Here is a 26,615-nt window from a genome sequence, read left to right as displayed (position 1 = left end):
CATATTGACACTTGCCTCTTGATCATACATCACAGAAATGTTTATATGTTCAATACAAAACGTCTTAAAAACAGATTTATTTATGTTATGCATTTGGTGCAGAAACTGATTGCAAGAAGGTGTAAGCTGCCTTGTTTTATAAAATGAATGCACATAAAATGTCTATGACTTTGTGCGAATGGGCAGAGGAATGCTCAAAGCATCCCGTGGGCATCCCTCTGGCACTTAAATAATGTATAAGATCTACAGAAATATATGCTACTAACAATAATACGCACGACATGTGGCATTTCACAAAATCTGGGTTGAGTTTTCGCTGATCACACTTTTACACTAGAAATGTACTTGTTAGGCTTGAGGGAGCCGTGTTAGAGACAAAGAGTAATCAAGGGCACTCTTCTCAATCAGGGCACTGCCCCGTATTAATGTATAATGTAGGAAGGATTCCTGTGAAAGGATTAGAACACTTTTTTTTAAAGTTTTGTCATTAATAATTCCTAAAAGGCCAAAAAAAGAGAATCTCACCACTGCTGTTTGCTGGATATGGTGAGATGTTTTGACGCCACTAATCACTGCTCTGCCCCACTTTGTGATCACGCAGCCAAAATGTCAGGAGACAAGTTTCTTGTTTCACTATTTTTGGTAACGTATCTTCATTATTACATTGTAAAACTATATATTTGACCTTATGAGCTCCTTACATCTGAAAACAGATTAAATCTAACTAATGCAATATTACAATTACATTTTTACCAAGCCATAGCTTTAAATTTATACACAAGGGAGGGGACCAAGGTATTGAAATTTTATTCTCTAAACTAGTGCTAATCATTAGTGTTCTTGGTTAAAGTGCCCTTGGTCAAATATATTTGAATATGTTTTTGAAGGGGTAATTATAAGAATGCAAATAGCAATATTTAGTACCAGTGTAATCTGCAAGAACAGTTATTGATGCATATATATGCAAATATACTCAGCAGTAAGCAGAAAAAAATAAAAGGTATTCATTTTCGCAGTCTCTCATACTGCCCTTTATGTGTGATGATGCCACTGAAATGGGTCTATGTCTCCAGCAAATTCTTTTCTGAGTCTTTCAACTTGATTTTGTTGTTTATTTCACAGTGGCTGCTAAAGATCATGGCGAGATTCTACAAGTGGAGAGTAAGCCAAATTAAACAGGATCCAGATGATTTTAATATATATATTAACTTACTACAAAAGGGGACAGAGTTTGAAAATCAATAGGACCCCCAAAGTTACGTAAAAGCAAATCTAGGGATGGTACCCAGCCAGCTTTTACCGTGACCATTGGCCTCCCTGTAAGACTGTTTAGGAATCCAATTCCCCAAGGAAACAAACAAAAATGAAGCATTCACACTTGCGCATTTTCTCTCCGTCTTTCTCGCATTCTCTCATACACTCTCTCAATGTCTGCCTACCTTCTCTACCGACTGCTTCTAGGTCCCTTTCCCTCAGCTCTGCTTCTTCTCTTGCCTCTTGTTGTTCTTTTGTCTTCTTCTTCTGTCTTCTTTTTTTCCTGCTTCTTCCTGTCTTTTTTCCTTATCACTTTTCCATGAACCAGGCCTCCTAGAACACTCCTACAAAAGGGCACTCCAGGCACACCCTCTCCGTGATTGGAGGAAGAGGGGAGAGGCTATTCATGTGTCTCTGCCTTTTTGCAGAAGTACTTCAAGAGGCCAGCATAATGCAGATTGACCAAAAAAAAGGGAGCTGCAGAAACACTTCTTTTTTCCACAAATGTCTTTATTTTTCTCACCTCTCTGAGTATTTCCATGAAAGAGCGGACTCATGGGGACATCCTCTCCCCATTCCTCCAATCAGGGGAGATGGCGTGCTCTGAGGCTTCTCCCTTTTGCGGAAGTGCAAACTCCAAACGGCCTAGTTAATGGAGAAGCAGATGAAGAAAGAAGACACAGGGAGAGGCGGACGAACAAAGACAGATAAACAAGAGGTAAGAGAAGTAGCTGAGCTGTGGGAAAGGAGAAGGGGACACCAAAGTGGTCGGCAGAGAAGGTAGGGAACATGAGAAATAGTGAATAAGCGTGTGAGAGAGAGAATGCTGGTGAGTGACAAATTTTGTTTCCGAATGGAAAAAGCCTTCCGAATTTTGTTGCACGAAAGCAAATGGACCAAATATTAAAGGAAAATATGTCTGGATCTTTTTTGGTCCATTTACACAAGTCCAATATACACACTTTAAACATTTCAACTGAACGGCGTTATTAGGCACAGCTAGTCTCTGGTATATTCTGTATAATACATACTTGAATCAATAATATTTCTTTAATGTCATCACATTAACAATGCATTATTCAGGGAATGATTAGCCAGGTTTAAAAACAGGAAATCACCGGTTTAGCCCTTCACAATGCACTTGAAGTGTTTCAGCTCTCCTTGATTCACTGTATTAAGTTTTAGTAACTAAACATCTACTAAACATCAAAGATGATGACCATCAGGGACCCCACATTAGACATAAAGTGCTTGGGGCTCTACTATACTTTAGAGACCAATTTAATGATCCTGGCAATTGGTTGTGTACAAATCACTAATTTAGCTTTACCTATTTTCTCGTATATATAGGTTACAAAAATGTAATTTTAAGCTGTCCTAGATTTGGCTTCAACTATACACGAGACCAGTGAGACCACATTAAATGCATGTCTTTCTTTCAACACATATGAAATTGTGTGTTTAATATTTAAAAAGTAGAAAAAGTCAGCAATAACTTACAGCTGTCCACAGAGATATATTGCATCTAAGAAACTACCCAAACTCTCAAGCAAACAATAAAGATTAATAATATTTCTAAAATGACGCAATGGAATATATATCAATTTGCCCTCGCTCCTTAACAATTCACTTAATGAAGCAACAATGGAATTACCAGTCATGAATTAAATGTATTGCATGTGTTCTAATAACCGATATCACAATCTCTGTATATTTACAGTTACGGATGAAAGTAATATTGTCTTGCTTCACCTGGCATAATCCTAACCTTTTAAAAAAAAAATGTATCCCAAACCCTCCGGAAAGCAACAATATGATAATTATATCACTTACACAATAGAGCCTATGCTAAACCTATTATTTTGTGTCCAAAAATAATTTCTAGAGATAGCTCTGATTGTGGCTGTAACTGCCATCTTCCTACTTTTACCCCCGTCTCTCTCGTTCGATTTTAGTTAAGATGCAGTCAACACGTTAATGCTTGCTAAGGAGAACTGTGTGCCTAAAAAATGACAAAATTCTTCCTCTACTCTTAAAAAGACTTTCTCAAAGTAGAACATTTTAGCTATTTGTAATTTGAGAGTGGACTTTTTAGACTTTATTTTCAGGGTTTGATGTTTCTCTTTTATAATTCGAGTTGTAACTTGACAGCTGCAGAAATTTTTCTGTGTGTTTTTTTTAATGTGTTTTGCTTGATTGTTTTATAAAATGGCTTTATCACTGGGTGATTCACTCCACTGCAGGCCCAGCTTTTGAGCAGCAACGCGGTCGCCTGTGGAAAAATGTGCGGAATGTGCTGGGTTGCCTTTTGGTCTCACCCTTTCCTGTGGTGCCTCGAATAGAGCTTCCTCTTGTATTTTGAGGTGTCAACACTTTTTGCCGCCCATGCTCTTCAATCTGCTTTTCCAAGTGCTTCTGTATTGCCATCCCCAATACTTCAACTTCCATGGATGCTCCATATACTTCCCATGTCATGCCCTTTTCATCCCAGCTAACCTCTCTCACTGGCTCTGGGTGATCTCCTTTGGGTTCTTTCACACGGACCTCAGGATAAGTGGCACAAGAAGATTTACCAGTAGGAGTCATTGGGTCAGTAGCAGCAGACCTTGTTTCAACCACAAAAGACACTTGCATCCCTGCATCCTTCATGACAGGCTTCACATATGAGCATGCTGGACATGGTGTATCTTGGTTTGCAGCCCCTGTATGAAATGTAAACGAGCACGATCCTTCCATGGGCATAAAAGGACTCACAGCTATTGATGTGCACTGTACATTAGTCTCAACCTGAGTCCCAACATCCTTTAGATTATGAGGTTTGAGTTGCAGTGATTGAGCTGCTGGAAGTGCACTTGATTCCTGGGATTTCTGTTCTGTTTGGAAATTAAAAGTAGAAGACCCCTGTGGCAGAGCTATTGGGCTGACGGCAACAGATACACAGTCAACTTTGTTGTCAGCTTGAGTCCCAATCTCTTGACTGGGTTTTGTTAGTTCATACATTTTAGATGATACTTCTTGTTTTTCACTTAGGAAACTAAAAGAAGATTCACCAGGTGGAACAAAAGGACTAAGGGCTACAGATCTGTATTCCACACAAGTAGCAGTCCCAGTATCCTCCTCAGGAGGAGTGAGCTCAAATGAGTAGGTCTTTGGAAGATTTTCTGTATTTTTAACATCCTTGTCGGTTTTGTTGTCTGCAGGCTGGTTTTGAGCTGTCTTCTCTATGAGGAAAGGAAATGAGGAAGATCCATCAGGGAGCACAAAAGGACTGACCGCCACTGATATACATTGCACTTTGGTGTCAGCCTGAGTGCCAACACTATGGTTTTGTTTGTGTGGTGTGCCTGTTTGGTTCTGTATAGGGGTACTTTCTCCTGCCTTGCCTGCACTGCCAAACATTTCTTCATTCTTTTGCTCTGTGTGAAAGATAAATGTGGACAATTGTCCTGGTGGGATAATTGGACTAACAGCAATTGAAACACGCTCTGCTCTGGTGTCTGCCTGGGACCCCACATCCTGATTAGGAGGAGTCAGTTCAAAGGAATATGTTTTTGATAATGTATCTCCACCTTGTGATGGCTGCACCCCTGCTGTAATGTTGAAACTTTTTTGTGTTTGAAATGTGAATGAAGATCCATCTGGTGGGATAATGGGACTCACTGCAACAGATTTATATTCTACTTTTGTTTCAGTTCCAACATTCATAATGGATGGAGTCAGTTCAGTTGAGTAGGGTTTGTGGAGATTGTGGGCACCTCTAATGTTGATCAATTGATCACTAGAGCCCTGTACGGATTTAGTGGCCTGTGGGTTTTCAGTTTGAAATGTAAATGATGTTGACCCACCTGGTGGTACAATGGGGCTCACTGCTATAGACCTGCACTGCACTCTTGTTTCAGTACCAACATCTTGATTGGGAGGATTGGGCTCAAATGAAGAGGTTTTAGGTTGCTCCTCTCTACCAGTAGACTCTTTCCCAGCTGTTCTAACATTATAGGAATTTGCAACAGATGATGTTCCTTTAGTCGCCATTCCAGTTTGAAAAGTGAATGATGAGCTGCCATCTGGAGGAACAATAGGGCTTATGGCAATAGATCTATACTCCACTTTGTCAGCTTGTGTACTCCTATCATTATTAGATGGCACTAGCTCATACGAGTGTGTTTTTGCATTAAAGTCTCCATTGGCAGCCTCCTCACATCCTGTCTTCCCATCTGTCATGGTCTCAGTTTTTCTTTCATCAACAAAAGTGTTGGCATCCTGATTAGGAGCTGGTTTTCCATGAATCATTTTGTCTTCTTTAACTTTTGTGGAAGTCTCTGGCAAAATGTCTCTTAGTGTGTTGTCACCTATGGGGCCAGTCATTGTATTCAAGCTTGAATCTATATTTGATGTCACACTAAGTGAGGAATCTTGAGTTACCCTAATTGTTGTAATTTCTTCAACTGAGGAAGGAACTTGGGAGGGCACAATGTCAGTTCCACATGTATGTGAGGTCACTTTGTCTTTTGCTGTTCCCATTTCAGTACTTGACTCCTCTTTTTTAAAGTCACTTGAGGATTCAACAGCTCCATATAAATGTTCTTTGTGCAACACAGGTTCATGGTCTATTTTTACAAAACATCTTAAGTTTACCCTGTCCAATTGTGTAGTTTCTGAGTAGCCTCCTCTATGGGTTATGTCTTGGCTGGGAGGCTGATCCTGTTTGACTTTGCCACATTCTGTGACATCATTTGGGGATTTAAAGTCCCTGTTTGTTAACTCACTAAATCCAGTGGCAGTGAATGTGCATTCTTCTAGACATTTCTCTAAGTGACTCTTGTGTTCAGTGTTGTCTGCTGTGGTAAGATCTGTACTGTCTTGTTGCTTTAATGATTTATTCTCTTCCTCAGCTAACATTACGGGAATAGTACTAAGAGCATCCACAGAATCAATCCTTTGCAATGCTCGAAAGCTATCTCCTTCAGTATCAAAGCTGAAACTTCCCTCCAAGAAATCAGCATCTCCATGTACGCTGACACAGAAATTTCGCATGCTAAGATCCTCCCCAGTGAACCCTAAATGGCGTGTAGGGTCATCTGCCTGCCAGATTCTGGATGATATGGGGGAACGGAGGGAAATGTTCTCACTGCCAGCATCTGGTTTAGACAGCTGCAATCTCTGTAGCTCTTTAGGACTGCCCATCTCTGGACCAGCTTTCTTCCATAATATTCTAAAATCTTGCTTTGCGATGTTCTGAAAGACAGAAAAAAGTGATTTAACAAATTAGTGTGGGCTGACCAAATATCAGCATGTGCACAGAATAAGATCTAATACCATGGTTTGGTCATTGTGTCCCTAACTTTGTTTGCCTGCACCTACCATTAGCCTTGACCAGCTAGGTGGGAGTTGTAGTATAACAGAAGCTGATGAGCTGTAGTTTCTCATCCTTATTGTAAGACCCAAGTGTTATATCATATTTTGCTGAAAATGTAAATGTATGAGTCACAACACAATTATTAAGTGAATGTAGTGGTAGCACTACAAAAATTCTGTGGGGAGAAGAAAGTCTTTTGGCTTGCATGGTGCATGCAGATTAATGTTTAATAATGCTTACTATTATCTAATTCTTTGAAATGGTAAAGACAAATAGATAGCTTGCAGACAATTTAGACTTAGTGTTGCTGAACATGGAAAATAATAAATTGGATTAAGTCATAAATCACCTGATTTCTGCTAAAACCAGGTACACATATGGAAGATCTATAATCAGAGGTGACCTAGATTATTTGGCACCCGGGGGGAAACCTGTATGTGGCACCACCCTCACATAAAAAAAATGTATGCTGGCAAGAATATTTATTTCACAAATTTGTAAACTGTATGTCAACTAGAAAACAAACTAGAAATCTGAACAAATAAATTATAAAAATATAAATAAATTAAATACATTTTAAATAAATAACATTTACTGAACATATTTGGTACAACATTACTCCTATCTCTATATACTAAGTCAGATATTGCTGGTGGAACAGCATAACTCCCATCACTATACACTGAGCTAGACACTGATGTGGAAAGCCTCTGCCCCTCAAACAGCCTGCCTGTGCCACCACTGCCCCTAAAACAGCCTGCCTGTGCCACCTCTGCCCCTAAACAATCTGCCTGTGCCACCTCTGATCCTTAACAGCCTGCCCATGCCACCTCTGCCCCTTAACAGCCTGTCTGTGCCACCTTTGCCCCCAACAGTCTGCCTGCCTCATTTCTTCCGCTAAGCACTCACTCACTCATTTATTAATTAATTCACCCATTCACTCTCCCACACCCCCTTACCTCTCTTGTAGATTTCACTGGTCCAGGGGCCAGCCAAGCATCACTGGGGCCGCGCAGATGTCTATGTGGCCTGGCGGCTGCCTAATGCAGTCCTGCAGCTTACTGCTGTGGCGCTCGCACAGTGTGTGAGGAAACTCTCTTTTCCCACCCAGGGGAAGCAGGAATCTGGACAGGAAAAGAGAGTTTCCTCACACACTGTGCAAGCTCCACATCGTTAAGCTGTGGACTCACATTAGGCAGCTGTCAGGCCGCATAGACATCTGCTTGCTGGCCCCTGGCTGACCTGGTATCCCCCTGACTAGTGGCACCCAGGGCGGACAACCCCCTCCCCCTTAGGTAAGCTACCATGTGGAATACAGCATGCATAAAACATTTTGTGTATCTTATCTAAACCTTGTTTAACTGTTTCTTGGGGATTTGGACACTTTCTTGTCCTGATCAGATCAGTACTTTAAGACAGCGAAACCATCATAAAAATATATTATTTTTTTTTCATTTTATTCTGGATGCTTTCAGCCATTAATAGATGCCTAGGTTAAGCCAAACCATGCACCATACCACATGGTAAAAACGCCATGTGACATGGTAAAAACTCTGCCACTCTGATCTCTCCATCAATGCTAAATTAAAAACTAACGTGATGAAGATGAAATAATCTTGCTAAGCGAGTTTACGCAATATATGTAGTTGTACATACATGTAGACCGCATATGGAACACATGTGTGCAAACTACCAACAGTGACAATTTATGTGAGAATATTTGTCCTAGTTAGCTGGCTCACTGTTCCGCTTTTTGTGCACAGTGAGAAATATGGACCCGTTCGGGAGATCCTCTGATTTCCTCTGACCGGCCCATGGAGCTATAAAATCAACGGAGGTCTGTGCTGTTGCAGCCCCCATGTGGCCTCTTACCGTGCTCTGGTAAGGTAGCCACTTTCCAGTCCCACTGGATTCTTGCAGCAGCCAGAACACAATGTGTAGGTAACACAGCATATCACACAATGTGGGATTAAATGCTGCTTTTAATGTAAAGAAACACAATATAGGGGGAAAATATGCATTCGTACATTCATACACCCTTTTTGCACCTCTGGTCCACTCACTTTTGCAAACTATAACTCACATTACCCTCATCATTCTGGCTGAGGGTCATGCAAGATCCAGTATCATCTCAATACATGCTTATATAAATGTGTTAATACTTACTGGAGAGGGGTTTCAAAGTGAGCATCCTTCATGTCACAATGTCTAATGTTACCACAGATCATATAATTGTCTCTGTATATTAAGTGGATCTAACAATAAATGTTACAATGGTAGCAGGTTGGATTTTTAGGCTTTCAGTTTCATGATTGGGCCCTGCTTAAAGATAGGGTTTGGGTTATTTTTTTAAATTCTTCATTTAAATAACTTTTTTTTGTTAAAAGTACAGTGTTCAGCAGCTCACGGTTGTACTTTGTAAGAACTGTAAGAACTGGTATTTTCATCAGCTCTTTTGTTCAGAGAGCAAAATGCATTTTTTAGAAATGGTCTTCACTTTTGCCAATCACATCCCACTGCATCAATTTCTATTTACTGAACATAAGTAAAAAAATAAGGTATCAGATTAAGAAAAAAACACACCTACCCAAGACAGAAACAAAGGGGAAAACGCTCATTCATTTTCATGTTCAAAAGCTCAATCTTGAAGCATCAGAAAGCATTGTCATGTCTCCTTGGCTGACATATGTAAACCAAACTTCACTTTTAGTGCTGTGACGCACGGGAAAACTCACAGGGAGCAGGCTTAAGAGTAGAAATTAGATTGCGATTCTCCTGAGATTCACTTGTGGGCTCTGTAGCCATGGAGTCCAAGTTCTATAACATGATTGAGGAGTATCATGCGCTAGCGTTGTACGTTTATCCATGAGTAGATTCTCATTCATTGTGTCTATGATTAATTAGATCGAAGGGATAGAGGATCTTAACCAGCATGCGGATATGGCTAGTCCAGCTCCTAGCACAATTATGTAAGTAATGTAGTAATTTATTTCCATCTGTTATGATGGTCATTTGTTCACACAAGGCACTAATTTGCTCCTAAAGAGGACCACTAAACATGTACGTTAAAGGCCTAAAGTCCATAGTTTTTCCTCCACAAGTCCAAAGATCTAAGATGCATCCAAAAGAGTTGCTGATCGGTCACTGAGCATGCCAGGGACGACAAAGCTGTTAATCAACAGAGACTAAGAGGCAAGTCCAGCCAATTGCCTCAGAGTATATTTGGAAGAAAAAACACTCAATGTACACTGTTCAGTCTTGTCTAAAGTACATTTTGGCAATTGAATAAAATACATATAAATGAGGCAGAAAAACTATCAAGTTATAGTATAACTACCACATCAGTGGCGTAACTACAGGGGTCGCAGCGGTTGCAACTACGATGGGGCCTGTGCCTCTAGATGGCCCATGGCGACCCCTGTGACCACTTGCTCCTGTCTCCTCTTACCGGTTCAAAATTGTATAGCAGGGGCCCTTTAAACAAAAGAGCAAAGAAAGCATAGACAAGTTGTTTGGGGGCAATGATGGCACAGACTATCTGTTTGAGGCCAATGAGGGCACAGACTAGCTGTTTGGGGCAAATATGGCATAGATAAGCTGTTTGGGGGCAATGGTAAGCTGTGGCAAAGATGGCACAAACAGGCTGTTTGGGTGTTAGGATGGCACTGATAAGCTGCTTGGGGCAAAAGCGCTCACAAGCTGTTTGGGGCAAAAGTAGCACTGTGGGACATCTACCCCAACTGCTAAGTAGCATTCCAGAACAGTGATTGCATTGTCTGGCACTGCGGAGGTTAATAAATCTTCACAGCCTGAGCAGCCCCTAGTTAACACTTGTTTTTTTATTATTTTAAATGTGAATATCTTTTAACTAGCTTTTAAAGAATAGTGAAAACAGCTAAACCTACTGCCTCTTAATGGCAATCTGTCCACAGGGAGTTTGTGAGTTGGTTCTCAGAAACTACTCACAGGATGTGTATGCAATTTGGGGGATTTGAAGGGATTGGTATTCTGAACATGGAATTTGATCAGACAACTTGACTGCCATAGTCAAGAGTTAAAAATCAAGAAATCAATAGAACCTTTGTTCAATATGGAGTATTGAAAGCACAACCACTACTCAATAATAATTAAAGGTTTATGGAGCAACATTAGATGAAAACAAAAAAAATGAAAAATGCTTCATACCAGCTCATAGAAAAAAATATTATTTTCCTTGATTCAAAACTTTTTTTTGACATCAATACAAAGACGATTACAAGCACAGCTGCACATTTTATCTATGAAAACTCAGAGATGGTACTTTTGCATAGCATCTAGATATTTTGGAAATCTATTCAAATCGAACTTCCATTTGCCATGTGATTGCCACCTAGCATCAGCTAGTTGGAGATGGCAAGTCTCCTGAAGACAACCGCAGGCAAAGATTTGTCCACACAGTGGGTAGCAGATGTGCGCGCAGGTTGTAGACCTGTGTCACATGACGCCTCACATGCCCTTTCACATGCACATGCACATGCACATGCACATTTCACATGCCCTACAAGAGAGAGAAAGCAAAAAAACATTCTAGTAGATAGAGACAGGAAAAGAATTACAATAACATATGCTTTTACAATAAAATGACAACTGTTTCATACATGTAGATCAATGAGAATTGTGAAAGTAATGACCAGTAGAGGTAACAATGAACATGTAATAGCCAACTGGATCAAGGAAAAAACACAATGCAGAATGTCGTGCTGAACTGCTCTAAAAGAGAAAGAAGCTGTCAATTAACAAGGGAAAAACCATCTGTGAATAGGAAAAAGAAATAATTAGAGATCCAAAATGGAAAGGCAATGTAAGAAAATATTGACCTAGAATTAAGGAACAATGACTTAAGAAATCTTGCGTTTCTTAAAAGGCTGAGCCTCTTTCCCAGGCAGCTATCCTGATGTCAAAAGTTATTGGCGAAGCAAAACTGAAAAACCATTAGAACTTTTGTTCAATGTGAAGTATTGAAAACAAAAAAGTAACAGGAAAACAGAGGTTAGTGAAGGAAACAGCCACCTTAAAAGTCTTTGGCAGGACAACCACTTATAAATGTTGCCTAGGCAGGTTGGGCAATGTTGCTAGGTGGCAATTCTTTTCCCTAGAACAAATGAGGTTTGAAGATCATGGATTCCTGAAAACGTTTAGTACTTGGGAGGCTTGCTACCTAGCAAAAGCTAATGGGAGAATAGCACACACCAGGTAATTGCTCTGATAAAGGTTATCCTGTCTGGATCAGAGGGTCTCCAATAATGTTTGACAAAGGCTTTAGCTGAGGACCACCTAGCGAAGGACATAGCAAAAAGGACCCAACCCCCAATAGTGTGGGTTTTAGCAGGTCCTGGTTCTGGACATAGATTAACTGTCCTCCTGAGAAACGCTAGGTCTTCTGACTAAGTAACTCTACATGACAGGAGAAAATGTAAGTTTTCGTCCATCGCTTGAGGTGGAACCCGACAAGATATTGAGTGAGTCACAGATCATGCATGTAAATCAGAGTGAGTTCTGAAGATCTAGACTCTTGGGCAAGGGCTAATAAGAAAAAGAATTTAATCAAGAGAGATCAAATGGAAATGGATCAAGGATCAATATCCCAACTAGAGAAGTAACAGGGGCCTATTGGTCTACATAAGGATGCACCCCTAAGGAGTCTGAGGTAGAGCCTGTTAGAGAATGAAACACAGAAGAAAGGCACAACCATAGGATTTCTAGATGGATGGAGTCAGGCAAGAATTGAACTCCTGAGCTAAAAAAAAAAAATTTTTTTTTTTTAGAATAACGAAACTACATTTATTTTAGTTGGGCAATACCTTTTATTACATATGCCATTTTGATTTTTATAGGTGCATTAATATTTTATGGATCCTACATTTTTCATATGTTTTTCATATATATTATCTATTGACTGCTGGTGATGTACTAATTAATTATCTATTGTATCTTTATGCCTGGGGATAGGAGAAGAAGAAGAAATAGAAGATCAGGTATCGTTGACAAGAGAACCCCCTGCTGTGCCCAAGTCTAGTCTGTGTGTTTGCAATTGAAATGTTATTTATATAAAGCAGCTCTAAGGTGACACTTTTACCATATCATGTTAATAAACCATATTTGTTATTGTGGTCTTGCCACTTAGCTTTATTTGGATATGCTACTCTGACCCCACCCCGTTTTACCAATGCACCCCCAGACTCCCTGGTGCCTAGTGGGGGCAGCCGATGTACGTCTGCGCGATGCGCGTAGACAACCTCCGATGCTGCTCGTCACAGCTGCCGGGGCTTCTATGCTCCGTCATAGAAGCCCCAGCGGAAGTGCTGGCAGCAGCAGAAGTTGTCTGCACACATTGCGCAGACTTTCCCCGGCTGCCAGAGAGGAGGATACAGGTCCCCAGCAGGGGGATCCTCATCTCTGGCAGCCGGGGGAAGTCTGTGTGATGCGGACAATCTGGATCCTCACCCTGCTGTTTGTCCACAGCGCCCGGAACTGACGTGCGGCCCAGTTGCTTATAGGCCACAGCCGGGTGGTTGGGGACCCCTGTTCTATCCAGCTGCCTTGAAAAGCTTGTCCTTCAAGAATTAGACACTTTGGTCCTGATAAAACTGATGTGACAGGGGAGGTGGTAATGTGAAGCAAGGGCCTCTAGTAGCTACCTAAAGGGCTCCCCCTCAATCATGGAGAAGGAAGCACCTCCAGCAGCAACAAGCCGCCCAAGCAGTTGTGTAAGTTTATTTGACTGCTGCTTTGATATGCCCCTTGAATGGAAAACTGGGATATGGTGGTGCAGTGGATGTCTCTGGGAACCAGTCACACACTTACAGAAGGCTGAGGCCTCACCACACTCTTTTCTCTGGCTGCTGCTGTTGGCGCCAATGCTGCAAGTTCCTCTCTGAAGCAAAGCTGCACTGTGGTGTGTGCATAGGTGTTGGTGAGATGTATTTACACCTTGCCCCAGCTCACTTCTTTACAGCACAGCTTTCACATTTCAGTGCGCCAATCTCCCACACTGTCAAAATGAACCAACATTTTACTACGGGTTTACTATGGTAGTGGTGTCTGAGCATGTAGGGGAACGAGTGGGAAAGCTACGCTACTGCTGCTTCTGCAGAGTGGAAGGAGCAACACACGCTCATAATCTAAATACATATCATCATCATCAACATTGTCGATTGCCTTTTCCACAGGACAGAGTAAGGCCCACTCCTTTTTCCTTACTTTATTCTGGACTAAAAAGTTACGCCCATTCCATGAAGATAGTTCTTAATGACGTTGGCTGTATGTTCAGGGTCGTTGTCATGTTGCTCAATGGTCCTCAACATTTACTGTGTCCTTGTGCTTCTTTAAAAGAGATTGGACAGAACATCTGGAATTCCTGCCTGCCTTGAAATGTCCTTGTGTCTTGTTGCTGTGCTCAGTCTTGCCATGGTGTATGACTTTTGACATTAAACTATCTTCAGTATCCTCACCTTGTTAGTGAGTTTGATTGTTTCTCAGCAAGTTTTATTCCTCCCACACAGCTTCTGTTTCAGTTAATGAGTGTGTTTCAACCTACATATTAAATTGATGATCATTAGCACCTGTCTGATATAATTGCTTATTCATACACCCAACTGTATGCCTACAAAATACCTAGAAGGGTTGATGCTGTTTTGAAGGCAAAGGGTGGTCACACCAAATATTGATATGACTTAGATTTTTCTTCTGTTCACCCACTTTGCATTTTGTTAAGAGATAAAAATAAACCATTAACATTTTTGAGGGCATTCTCATTTTACCTCATTTTTTAACACGTCCTTAAGATGTTTGCATAATACTGTATATATATAAGCCATATATATTTTGATGGGAGATGGAGCAGGTTGTAACAATGCTAATGATAATATTGCAGTTTGACACCAAAGAGCAGACTATCATGGGTATAATGAACTGGCTGGGAAAATAATTCTGCATCAGTCCCTTCCAGAAGTTCAACCTCAGACTATGGAGGGGAGAAGTAAATTGATTGGGAACACTGTGGGAGGGATGGTGCCCAGCCTTCGGTGTACATGCTAATGACGTATTTATGTACAGCGATCCATCACAACCACACAGAGCAAGCTTGCTGCAGACCAGTGACACATGCATGTGCGCAGGTAATGCTGTGCTTGCATTGATCTGGCACCTGGCACCTCCTTGCCAGGGGTGTGTGGGAAAAAAGCCAAGTGACTGCCAGCAACTTCGGGGATGTCTTGGAGCCCATCCTCAGTGCAAAGGTTAGTCTGTGACACTGAGGTCATCTTTATCCAATACACATGGATGCAGAGGAGTTAAGCTTCTGTCTATTTTACTTATTTCCATAAAAGGGCCCACCAAAATCCTCAGGACCAGGCCCACGGTGCTCTTAATCGGGCCCCGCACAGCTTGCGTCCCTCTCCCTTTTTGAAGTATGTATTCTTGGTTGACTTGAAATGGACTCCATTGAAGTCAATGGACACATTTCACATTTTTAGATCCCAATCATCTCAAAGGAAGATCCAATGTATCTCCCTAAACACTGGGAGCTACCAGTGGGCAGTGAGCACTGGAAGCTGGTGGTTTATGATTGCACAAAATTGGGACTGTCCCACAAAATACAAGTCATTTGGCAGGTATACTAAAAGTACAATTTGATCCCAAAGACAGGCAATCTTTGTGCACACATAGCTTCCCAGTACCATATTTGTCAATAGCTTGTCATTTTCCAGTACCATTGTTGTCTACAAATGGCTTATTAGTGCTGTATTTACATTCACACAGCTGAACAATGCCATTATACTCAAACAGCTAATCAGTGCCATCTTGGTCCCCAAACAGGACCAAAACAGCTAAACGGTGACATCTTTACACCCTAAAACTGCAATCTATACACCCAAACAGTGCCATCTTGTTCCTCAAACAGCTTAACAGTGCCATGTTTGTCCCCACCTTCGCAGAGTCATCTTTTTCCCAGTTTCTTTTTGCCAACTTTGTTTCCTAACAGCTTCCCATTGCCAACCACGTCCCAAGTTTGCCACTTACCATACGGAAGTCTTCAGAACGCTGGGCCTCTCTTGATCTCTCCACCCGCCCTGACACCTTGCTGGTTTCCCGCTGCCACACTTGCACCACTGTTGGTGCCGCCCACAAAATTATTGAGCAGCACTGGCTGGCTAAATTCTTTTTCCACAGATGATGGCAGCTTCTAAAAGCGCCTCCCCAAGATACATCTCTGCGGAGAGCTCTTATTACAGGATGTATGGTCACCCTAGCTTTTTTCGTCAGACATTTTTCAATCTAGCGAGTAACTCTATCAGTGTTATCGGTACAAGGTACCTCAAAGAAAATATGTCTCAAAAAAAATAAGCGTGTGTCCTAACGCATCCTCCAACCCCAAATTTTAATCCATAAGTATTCCACTAATGAATGATAAAGTAGTGTCCAGATATCTTTTGATTATATTACCTTACAAAAAAAGCTAAAGCTCTCGTCACTGATCTACATTCAATAAAAAAACATCCCCTGCAGCTTTTTAACGTTTAAGTGAACGTCAAATTTTGTGAGTGTTAGTAATGGCATGTAACCTCAGTCAACTCTGGTGATTCGGGTTAACTCTTAACTGAATAGATCCAATAGTAATTTGTTTTTGGTGACTTCCATGCTCATGGATTACAACTACCTCATACATTAATTAATGTAACGAAAGCACAGTGATTTATTTACAGAGACACTGATTAAAATGTTTGGTGCAAACTAGCATGAATATAGCGCCGTATTGTAGACAAGTGGAAATAAGGCAGAATTCAAATTAACAAGAGGGATAAAAAAAACTCCTCCCCAAAAGTAATTTCAGTCTCAAGGCTGTTTCTATAGGAACCATTTCACAGACACAAGCAGTTCAAGCAGAGCTGTGATGTTCACCCAGAGCCGGGGCTTGCAATCACACATTTTAGCCTAGAATGTTCTCTCTTTGCCATCCTTTTTCCACCTCTCTGCTTTCTGTCCTGAATTAGCCACATCACTGACCGTTTTATTCAATGATCTCTCATTAGTCGAGGGCTATAAAGTGCAACGGAACCCTGCCCATCTTTTTATTGCAAGTGTTAAAAGCTATCGTGGTACTACATGTGTGTGCTTTAGTGATGAAGCTCAATCTATGAGATTTCTTGTGACATGAAAAATCTCACTCACAAAATTGGACGTTCGCTTAAATACACTGTTAAGAAGCTGCAGGGGATGTTTTTTTTATTGAATGTAGATAAGTGACAAGAGCTTTCTTGTGACTTCAGGGTATTAAAATTGCAAGCAAGTTCAACCACTTAAGAGGTTGCTCTATCGTAATAATAGACTGGCCCTATTGTCTAAGGTTAATAATAAAGAAAGTAAAGAGCAATCTGAATTGGCTTAAATAAAGCAATATGTTGTTAATGTCAATGCTACTAAAAAGGTCAGGAAGGAAGACCAGGAGGCTTGCACTATTTGTATGGGGTTCATTCACTAAACCACGAACAGGAGGAGAAGTAACATGAGATAAAGCACTCTTAGGTATTTTTACTAAGAACATGGGTGGCCAGTAGAGTTAAGGTACCAGACTCAACTTCAGTTGCATACATACTTGAATAGGACAAAAAAGCATGAATGTCGCACATTCAAGTCAATTGAGCTTTCACAGAGCTCAAAAAAATCTCTCTGACTCTTACTACATTAATTACATATTATGAAGAAACAAGACCATGAGATCAGTACTTACAAGGCTAGAAGTATTGGATTCTGATATCTAACAATACGGAAGAAACCTACAGACCATTCCTCCACAATAGGGCATGTTTTTATGTGGTTTTGCCTGCAGTCTGTCGGCTTTATTATACAAATTCATTTAGTGCTAAGAAAAAATAAACACTGCATGGAGATTGTACCAGCAATCAGCACACCTGCCTATGTCATATTTGTCTTCTGTCAGGGGCAGGACTGACTGTTTACAATAGAGCCCTACAGGAGGGATCTCTAATAGGTGGCTCATCAGAAACCCTTATGTAACGCACACAAAGAAAAAAAAACATATACCCTTAAACATACCCATATATTATTACCGTATTATTATTATTATTATTTCAGTGTATCTGTTATCATAAGTAGCTCTCGTTAACCTTTAGATTGCCAGCTATGTAAGTGGTATGTAGCTGGCACAAAAGGACTAGAGTGACAACTATGTACCATGAAATCATAGGGAAAACTTTTCTTTAGAATAGTAGGGGCTGAGCTGACCGCCAGCCATATTACCTTATCCAGGTTGAAGTCTAGCATGTTGAGCAGTATTTACTGTTGAGCATGCTGAACAGTATTTACTGAGCAGTATACTTGCTACAGCTTTTCTAGCATTAAAAATGTAAAAATATGTTCTGACTGCCACCTTTAGACAGCAGGCAGCCTACTTTGCAAACCTGAGAACATCCAGGCTCCGACTACGAGGAGCCCTCACTACGAGGAGGTGGTCCTACCTGTTTTTGATGAGTAAGTTGGCAGGGAGTGGGGCGTGCCACAACGACGCTCCCAAATTTTCTCCATACTCACGCGATTACCATAGTAATGCATAATAGACTTGTGCGTAGAAACTTTATTTTTAACAAACATTTTCTATTTCGTGTGTTTGTACCAATCAATGAAAATGAAAGCGCCGAAAACTCTTCATGATTTGTTCATTCGTTGCCATGTGTAGCTTCCATTACATACCCTTTTGGTGCCATTACCAGCCATTTTGGCGCTCCTTCATGAGGTAAAGTGGGAGGGGCTGTGTATAGTACGGTACATATCAATAACTGATAGGTAGAAGTAGACAGAAAAAGGGTTGTGGTCTCATTGATGGTTATGGCCAATCAGCAGTTACAGACTGATGAGAGTTGGAGTGTGAGACAGTGACAGATTAATGCTCATTGCTCACCTACCATACGGCAAGTTAGGTAATGGTTTATTTTAGTGCAGAAAATGTAATGTTGTGGGGTGGACTGGAGCTGTAGTATTACAGGGACTGTCACAGATATTTTTTCCCCCTGTTTAGTTGATAAACACATTTGCCCATTTATGCTACTAGCCAAACCTGTATATTGTGGACAAGTTATTTTCTTATTATCTTCTTATCATATCATTTATTATTCTTCATTGATCAATAAATGTTGTTGACAACATAATATGTATAATATATAATATTGGGGAAATTCAGTCCTGCTCCATGGGCCTACATGTTCCTATCATTTGCCAGTGTCTGCGTGCCCAGGCCCAGTGCTCTACTACTACTGCTGCACCTCTTTGACCTTGATCATTACTCAGGGAACCTTTTTTAAAACAATTCTATAATATTGTGGAAATTTAGTACTTCTTCACGAGGATGCATGTGCCTATCATGTGCCCGTCTCTGCCTGCCTAGGTCCAATGCCCTACTACTGCTGCACCTCTTTGACCAGCCTTACTCTGGGGGAACCTTTTTTTACATGTCTTTAATATTGGAGAAATTCAGTCCTGCTCCACGGGCCTGCATGTGCCTATCATTTGCTAGTGTCTGCTTGCCTAGGCCCAGTGTTCTACTACTACTGCTGCTGCTGCACTTCTTTGACCTTACTCCGGGGGAAACCTTTTTAAAATTTCTATAATGAAAGGTGACTCCAGAAGGTGTCAGGGACCTCCCCCTCTGGGAACGCCCCTGAATGTCGTTCCTAATGAAAAAAGGCCCCCGAATTTCGTCCGAGCCGAATGGCCGGGAAACAAAAATTGTTGCCTGAAAATGAATGCTGCAAAAACATACTGAAAATGTAGCCCAAATTGTGTTCGCTGTGCACATGTCTAATGTCCCTTACTTCAGTGAAGTACAAATGCAGTAAAACTGCAGTAAATGTGCAGTAATACTGCAGTAAAAGTGCAGTATTGCAGTTTTTTCATGTCCAAAAAATAGCAGTATTACTTCAGAAAAACTGCAGTCATTTTTTTGTAAGGGGTATAATTTAAAAAAAAAGAGAATTACATGCAGGGATCAGGGGTTGGGATGTCATAGGTCCCCCCAGTGTAAACCCTCTCTACCCCAATTTTAATTGTAAACATATATTATTATTGTAACATTCTAGACAATGTTGCATCTTTTGAACACTCACTGTGGTCCTCACTCCTGCCAGAGTTCTTCTTAGTTACCGGCTTAGCTGCTGCCCCCTTCCATTTTTGAAAGCCTATTGTCCTGCTCCAGAAGCGGTAGTACCCTCAAGAAAGGATAGAGGGTGAGATGTTGTCATAAGGAGCAGCCAAAAGTTACCACCTTACATATCAGAATGCAGCCCTGGCTTCTTCTGGATTTATTAGTCGTACTTAAACTTAGTATTGCCCATTACAAATTTTGTTCGCTCCCAGATCGAATCTGGATACTCAAATAGAGACAGACCTTTCTCCAGGAACCTCTCACACAAGATCCCTACACAACCGAAAACCCTGTAATCAGTTGTTAAACATATGTTGCAGCTGATCACCCTTCTCACCCTTCTGCCCCTCCAGGGCCATAACTCCAGCATAGGCCAGTAGTCATATTCCTCTTTCCCAAACAGTCCTCGGACCTATACGTTATATATGAAATATATATTGAATGCATTTAACAGTTAAATTATGCAAGTGTATGTTTTTTGCTCCATGTAAGGAGTATTATTTTCCTACACTTGTTTATTTTCTATGCGCATATTGGGAGACTTCTCCTATATTTCGACATCCCGATTTTGGTGATGATTTCAATTTGTGGATGATCTTTACCTTCACTTCACTGCATTTTATTTAGTGGTGTTTGCACACCATTACATTATTATTTTGTTATTATCTTTATGGTGTCTGCACCCTGCAGTTCATGTTAAATGGAAAACTTTCTGTGGTAAACATTCCATTCCACAATTAATCACAGGTCAGAAATACCATTTCTTTCCTTTAATGGACTTTCACTGCAGGTGACTAACTCAATTTATAAAATGCAAGTTTAAAGCTTATTGAAACTCAGGAGATTGCAGCTCATGTTCTATTTCCAATGATCTAAATCTTGTGCACAAACACGAGACATATATGTTCACAAAGCATTTACAACTGCCTGACATGACCCAGAAATACAGAACAAATGTCCTTTTAAATGCTTTAAATCCTGCAGTTATTCATTAATCTTGAATTTGTATTTAAAATAATATTTTTCAGACGCTCTGTATTAAAAGTAATGTAGTACCTACATATTTATGAAACAGCACAGTTAGACAAACTTCGCAGTAACCTAGGCAAGATTAGAGATATCACAGAAGGTACATGTGTATGCATGTATGTTCATATGTTCAGTGGCGGAACTACCGGGGTCGTAGGGGTTGCAACTGTGACCGGGCCCTGGCGTTCTGCCAGTCAGGGGGGCCCAAGGGGCACCCTTCTGTCTCCTCTGCTGCTGCTGCCACCGCCTGCTAGCCTCCCTCAGCGATGCCCCGACTGCAGTGTTGGGAGCATGAGGCGTCTGTCTCGGGTGCCGGCAATTCACGCTGAGCGCCAGCATATGACATCATATGCCGGCGCTCAACAGTGAAGCCGTGCGCACCGCGGCAGAGCAGCGAGACAGAGGCCTCACGCCCCCACCACAGAGTGGAGTAGAGTATGCATATATGTGTATGCATATATGTTCATACTGTGTGTGTAAGTGTATGGTGTTAAAGTGAGTGTGTATGTGTATATATGTGTAAGTGTATGGTATTGGATGGGGCATATGTATGTGTGTGTGTAAGGGTTTGATGTTGTGTATGCATATGTAAGTGTATAGTGTTAGAGTGACTGTGTGCCTATGTATGCATATTTGTATGTGTATGTTTTAAGAGTGTGTGTATGCATGTATCTGAAAAGTGTTAGTGGGTATGTGGATGTGTGTGTATGTTTATGGTGCTAGATTGGCTGTATGTATATGTTATTGTAGAGCTGCCCTTGACCATCATCACACCCACAACATCCTAATTCATTCCAATCCCCCACCACAATCATTATCTCCTAATCCACTGCCGTAACTACAGGTGTCCTGCAACCTCTTGTTTGTGTCTCCTCGGGCCCTTTCTAACTATTTTGAACCGGCACGGGGAGACAGGAACATATCAGGGTCACGTTACATTGCGTGACCCCATGGTGAAGCCAACGCAACTCGCACACCCAGAGAGAAAGCTGTAGTAGTCAGGGCCGGCCCAAGACAAAATGCTGCCTGGGGCGAAGTTTAAAATGCCGCCCCCCCATTATCTACCCTTCCTCTCCCTACAGCCCCCCCATTATCTACCCTTCACCCCCCCGTACTTACCTTTCAGCAGTTCTGCGGTGAGTCTCCCTGCTCGGTCTCGGTGCCGGCTTGTAATGCTCAACATTACAAGCCGGCACCGAGACCGAACTAGAGGGCTCGCAGAGGAGAGAGTGAGGGGCGCCGAGCGGGTACTGACAACTTGGTAAGATAAAACCCTCTCTCTCTTCTCGGCTTTAAAAAAAAAAAAAAAGTGCCGCCTGGAGCGGTTGCCCCACTCGGCTTCATTGTCGGGCCGGCCCTGGTAGTAGTGGTGAGAGGTAAGCGGGGATGGGAGGGGGATTGGATGTATGGATGTGTGTGTTTGTATATATGTATGTATGTGAGCATGCATGTGTACTTGTGTGTGAGCATGGATGTGTACTTGTGTGTGTGTGCATGCATGTGTTCTTGTGTGTGTGAGCATGGATGTGTACCTGTGTGTGTGAGCATTGATGTGTCCCTGTGTGTGTAAGCATGGATGTGTACTTGTGTATTTGAGCATGTAAGTGTACCTTTGTGTGAACATGTGTGTGCGCATGGATGTCTAATTGTGTGTGTGAGCATGGATGTCTAATTGTGTGCTTGTTTAATTGTGTGTGTGAGCATGCATGTCTAATTGGGTGTGTGAGGATGGATGTGTACTTGTGTGTGAGCATGGATGTGTACTTGTGTGTGTGTGAGCATGGATGCATAAGTGGAGTAAGATGGAGTTTGTGTTAGTGAGTATAGGTAAGTGTGTGTAATTTGTGTAAGTGTGTTTACATATGTTGTATGTTGGAAGAGGGGGCAAGGGGAAAAGAAGGCACAGGCTAGCTGTTGAAGTTCAGGGGCCCCGGGGAAATTTTCGCATGAGGGCCCTGTGATTTATAGTTACGCCCCTGTCCTAAACTTCATATTCATAACCCCCATCATTTTATTCCTCCCTACTATCATTTCCATTACTTACCATTATGAGCCCATATTGCACCAGAATCACCCCCCTCCATTTTCAGGCCCCCAACATAAATTCTCATTATCTCTATGCCCACAAATTATTTTCCCATCATTTTATTACTCTTCTCTTAGCATGCCCCCCTTCATTTTCAAACTATATTCAACAATTATTTTCATTCATACAACTTAACGTTTCTGCCCTCTCCTCCCCATTCTCAGACTCTGGCAGTCTGGTCTTCCTTTGGTTGTCTGCCAATCAGTGCCACGCTGGATTTGACATCATATCTGGTGCGGTGATAACTGGCAGACATGCAATGGAATATGTGTGAGTTTCATGTGTAGTGGAATTAATTATATGTGTGGCCACAGGCACCAACGCAGCTGCAGTATCTCTTTTGCCTCTGCACCTTCTTTGGGGGTCGTGACCATGCGTATAATTAGATGGCCGCCCTCAAAACCTACTAGGAAATCTCCTGGTATCCGGCTAGGCCAGTCCATTCCATTAGTCGTTAAGGTGATTAAACCACTTTTTAAACTTTGCACCAGTATCACTTTATTACATACAGTAGATGAGCAATTACTTTTAAACGATTCATGATGGCATAAAACATTTTAGGCAACTTTATATTCCTACCTGGGAACTTCACAGAAATGCACCCCTATAGTTATCTGCCTCCTGATTTAATATGGGAGCAGGGCTGGGGCAAAGAAAGACTATAAAGTTGCCGCTAGCTCTAGGAAGTCATGGCTGGCTTTGGATAGGAAGGGAGATGTAAAATGGGAAATAAAGATTACCACACCCTTATCCCTAAACAAGCCGTGAAACAGCTTGTGATCAACCAATTGGAAATAGATTTTAACATTAAATATATTGCCTTTGTGTTATAGCAAGATTGTGAGACCATGATCCGGCCAATAATTAGAAATTTGGTTGAGCTTGAGTGTTAAAAATTATGAAAGAACAGAACTGTGTAAAAAGAGCAGAGAAACAACCATTGCTTTTATGGGATGTAGTGTCACTGAGCAGATGTATGAAGAATCGTGGGAGTGCAGATGACATCACATAATTTATATTCAAATTAAAATGTTACTTAAAAATGACACTATGTTACATAAAATACTAATTTATGAAGGTAGTAGATGTATCCATTTGAAATGGATAATTGAAATTTGTTGATGGAAGAGAGGAATCTTATAACTTCCATATATATATATTTATATATTTTTATACATTTTTTTTAAAAAAAAGGGGACACTGAATTCATTGAGACACTCCTGGGACCTGAAATGGAATTGTAGCAAATACTGGACATTTTGCAGAAAATCATTTCTAATCCTTCTTTAATTAACTGTGTCTGCTTCATACTTTCTACATAATCTACTTGATTCCTATGAAAGCTTGTGCCTTAACAACTCAACAGATCTTGAATCAGTAGACTCCAGTATTAAACCTGTTTATAGAGAGGAATAAAATAATCTCTCTCTAAGAGGTTTCACTTATATAGTGGTTTACCTTATGACCATCAAAGAGCATGGCACAGAAAAATGGCTAATGACCATCCTTATGTAGTATAGAAGCAAGCTGTGTGCACAAGGATTGGCAACAAGATGATGCAGAAAAATAACATAAAAGCCAAAATACTAAAGGCAGTGGGAGTGGGAGTGGGATATGGTTTCCTTGGAAACACACATCTAGCTGCAAACGGTACCAAGAAATGGAATCCCCTCTGTTATAATGTTAGAGCAGAACACAATCTGTAAGGCATAGATGTGACTGCACAGCCGTGTACTGATTTCAATGAGAGCTGTGAACACCCGCTTGCACACGGAAGGACAAAAAATGAAAAAGTGAACTTGATCTGTATCCAAAGTTCCCTCTGATTACCTGGCCTCTTGCAATACCCTCTCTGGAGGCAATGTGTACGTCCCTAGCCTCTTTAACCATTAGAGCTCCAAGAGCCTTTAGATGGCACTTGAATTGAGAAATTACTCTGGTCCCTAAAAAGCAACTTATTGATCAGCTGCTCCGTTCCATTCTACAGAAAGCACCATGTCAATGTAAGCATCCAGCTGCAATTATATATGCTCCCAGGTATGGTCTTCAATATCCTGATCAATTTCTCAATTTAACTAAATTTGCCTAATCTAAATTTCAAACCATTTAACCATTTAACGTTAGCAAAACAGCACTTCTTTCCTAATTCAAGTTTACGGTAAGACATAACCTTTTTTATTACAAAATTGTACTATCAAAAGAAAGACATTTTTATTTTCCCAGTCCTTTAGGGGTAATTATCTAGATTCATTAGATTTAAAGTACCTTGTATTTTCAATGTCTCACATTATCGGGATTATTAATACACAATGTGGATAGTTAGATGTATATTCTGCTTTATTGTGCATTATTTTTTAGTCTTGTCGGAATGTACTGTTTTTAATAATAATTGTATTATCAATTAGTATTCAGCTGTCTTTGTTACTGAATACAAATGCGTCTGTTACCCAGCTACCTTAACACTTGGAATTGATTTACCAACACATATGTTGTAATCCTCATAGCGCATAAATTGTTAAATCAAATATTCAATTTGCCTCATTTTCCGTTTCTTCCGTCAATCCTAAGGGATTCGTCAATGCTGAACTTTTTACATAATTTTCATTTCAATGGCAGTTTTGCAGTTAAACTGTACAGATAAATCTAAAATGTAATGGAAGGGCAAATGAAAATCACTAAAGCAGCTCGGGCAACTTATTTAGGTTGTCTCAAATTGAATGTCCTTCCAGTAAGGCTAATTAGAGTCGATGAAAGACAATCTGCCTACATATGCAAAGGAAGAAGCAAAAAACCATATACCAGCCTTTACAATTACGACACGTGCTGCCCCCTCGCAGATGGCACCGATAACCCTGTCACTACCAGTAAAAGCTATCATTCATCCGACAGCGACCTGCAGACAGACACAAGGATGAGGACAGGTGATGCGAGAACACCACATGATAAAACAATGAGAGAAAGAAATACCTTGTCTTACAAGGCTGGCTTCCAAGCACAGTGCCAGAGCTTACTGCCAGAGTATATCAAGGAGACAGGAAAGGGGTACTAGACCTGGTAGAAGGACAGAAAGGCATATTGTACTAAACTCAGGGGTGATGGGAACAATGCAATTACCTGGATGAGTCACACAGATGAACCTCTTCTGTCTGCGGATGTCTTTGCCTGCTTGCACTCCTCTCCTAGTGATACTCAAAGCTGCGTGTTGCAGTCATGACTGCTTGTGGGAGCATGCGTGTGGGAGGAGAGAGAAGCATAAGTGAATGTTTTTCTCCCATCAAATTACCCCACGTCATAGTAGGAATCAGAGAAAGAACAATTGCTGGAATATTACACAACCAGAATGGAGAATTAGGATAGAGGAAGAACAGAGTATGATGTGTGTTTGTATGGTTTCATGATATTAAGAGGGAAGCAGAAATAACCATGTGTGTAAGGGTGTAGAACTGCTAATAACATCTCAAAATGGAGAATAACGTAAGCACAAAATACAATGGTCAATGTAAATATGCATAGTTTGGCTACACCTTCACCTGGCGTTCTCCTATCAAATAACATAACAATCCCCGTAAACTAAGAAACATTGAGGTATGAGGAAAACAAGTATGTACGTAGAACATAAACATATCTAATCCTGTTTGAACATGTTTTATTGAGGATAGAACAATCAGAGTTAAGTGGTTTAGTAAAATTGTTTT

The 26,615-nt window shown here is 40.9% G+C and overlaps 1 protein-coding gene across 1 annotated transcript; it reads right to left on the bottom strand.

Moving 5' to 3' along the window:
* Positions 1–3,440: 3,440 nt before the first annotated feature.
* Positions 3,441–26,120, bottom strand: GPRIN1 (G protein regulated inducer of neurite outgrowth 1). The gene is made up of 2 exons (XM_053462680.1): positions 26,035–26,120; positions 3,441–6,489 (listed from the first exon to the last, which is right to left on the bottom strand). Exon 2 carries the CDS (start codon positions 6,436–6,438, stop codon positions 3,484–3,486), a length of 2,955 nt encoding a protein of 984 aa, XP_053318655.1. The 5' UTR covers positions 6,439–6,489; positions 26,035–26,120; the 3' UTR covers positions 3,441–3,483.
* Between the last annotated feature and the right edge of the window lie 495 nt (positions 26,121–26,615).

Source organism: Spea bombifrons, chromosome 4 (genome assembly GCF_027358695.1).
Source record: "Spea bombifrons isolate aSpeBom1 chromosome 4, aSpeBom1.2.pri, whole genome shotgun sequence".
Lineage (NCBI taxonomy): Eukaryota > Metazoa > Chordata > Amphibia > Anura > Pelobatidae > Spea > Spea bombifrons.
Note: the sequence above shows the minus strand (reverse complement) of the source record. Positions and strands in the feature narration are given on the sequence as shown.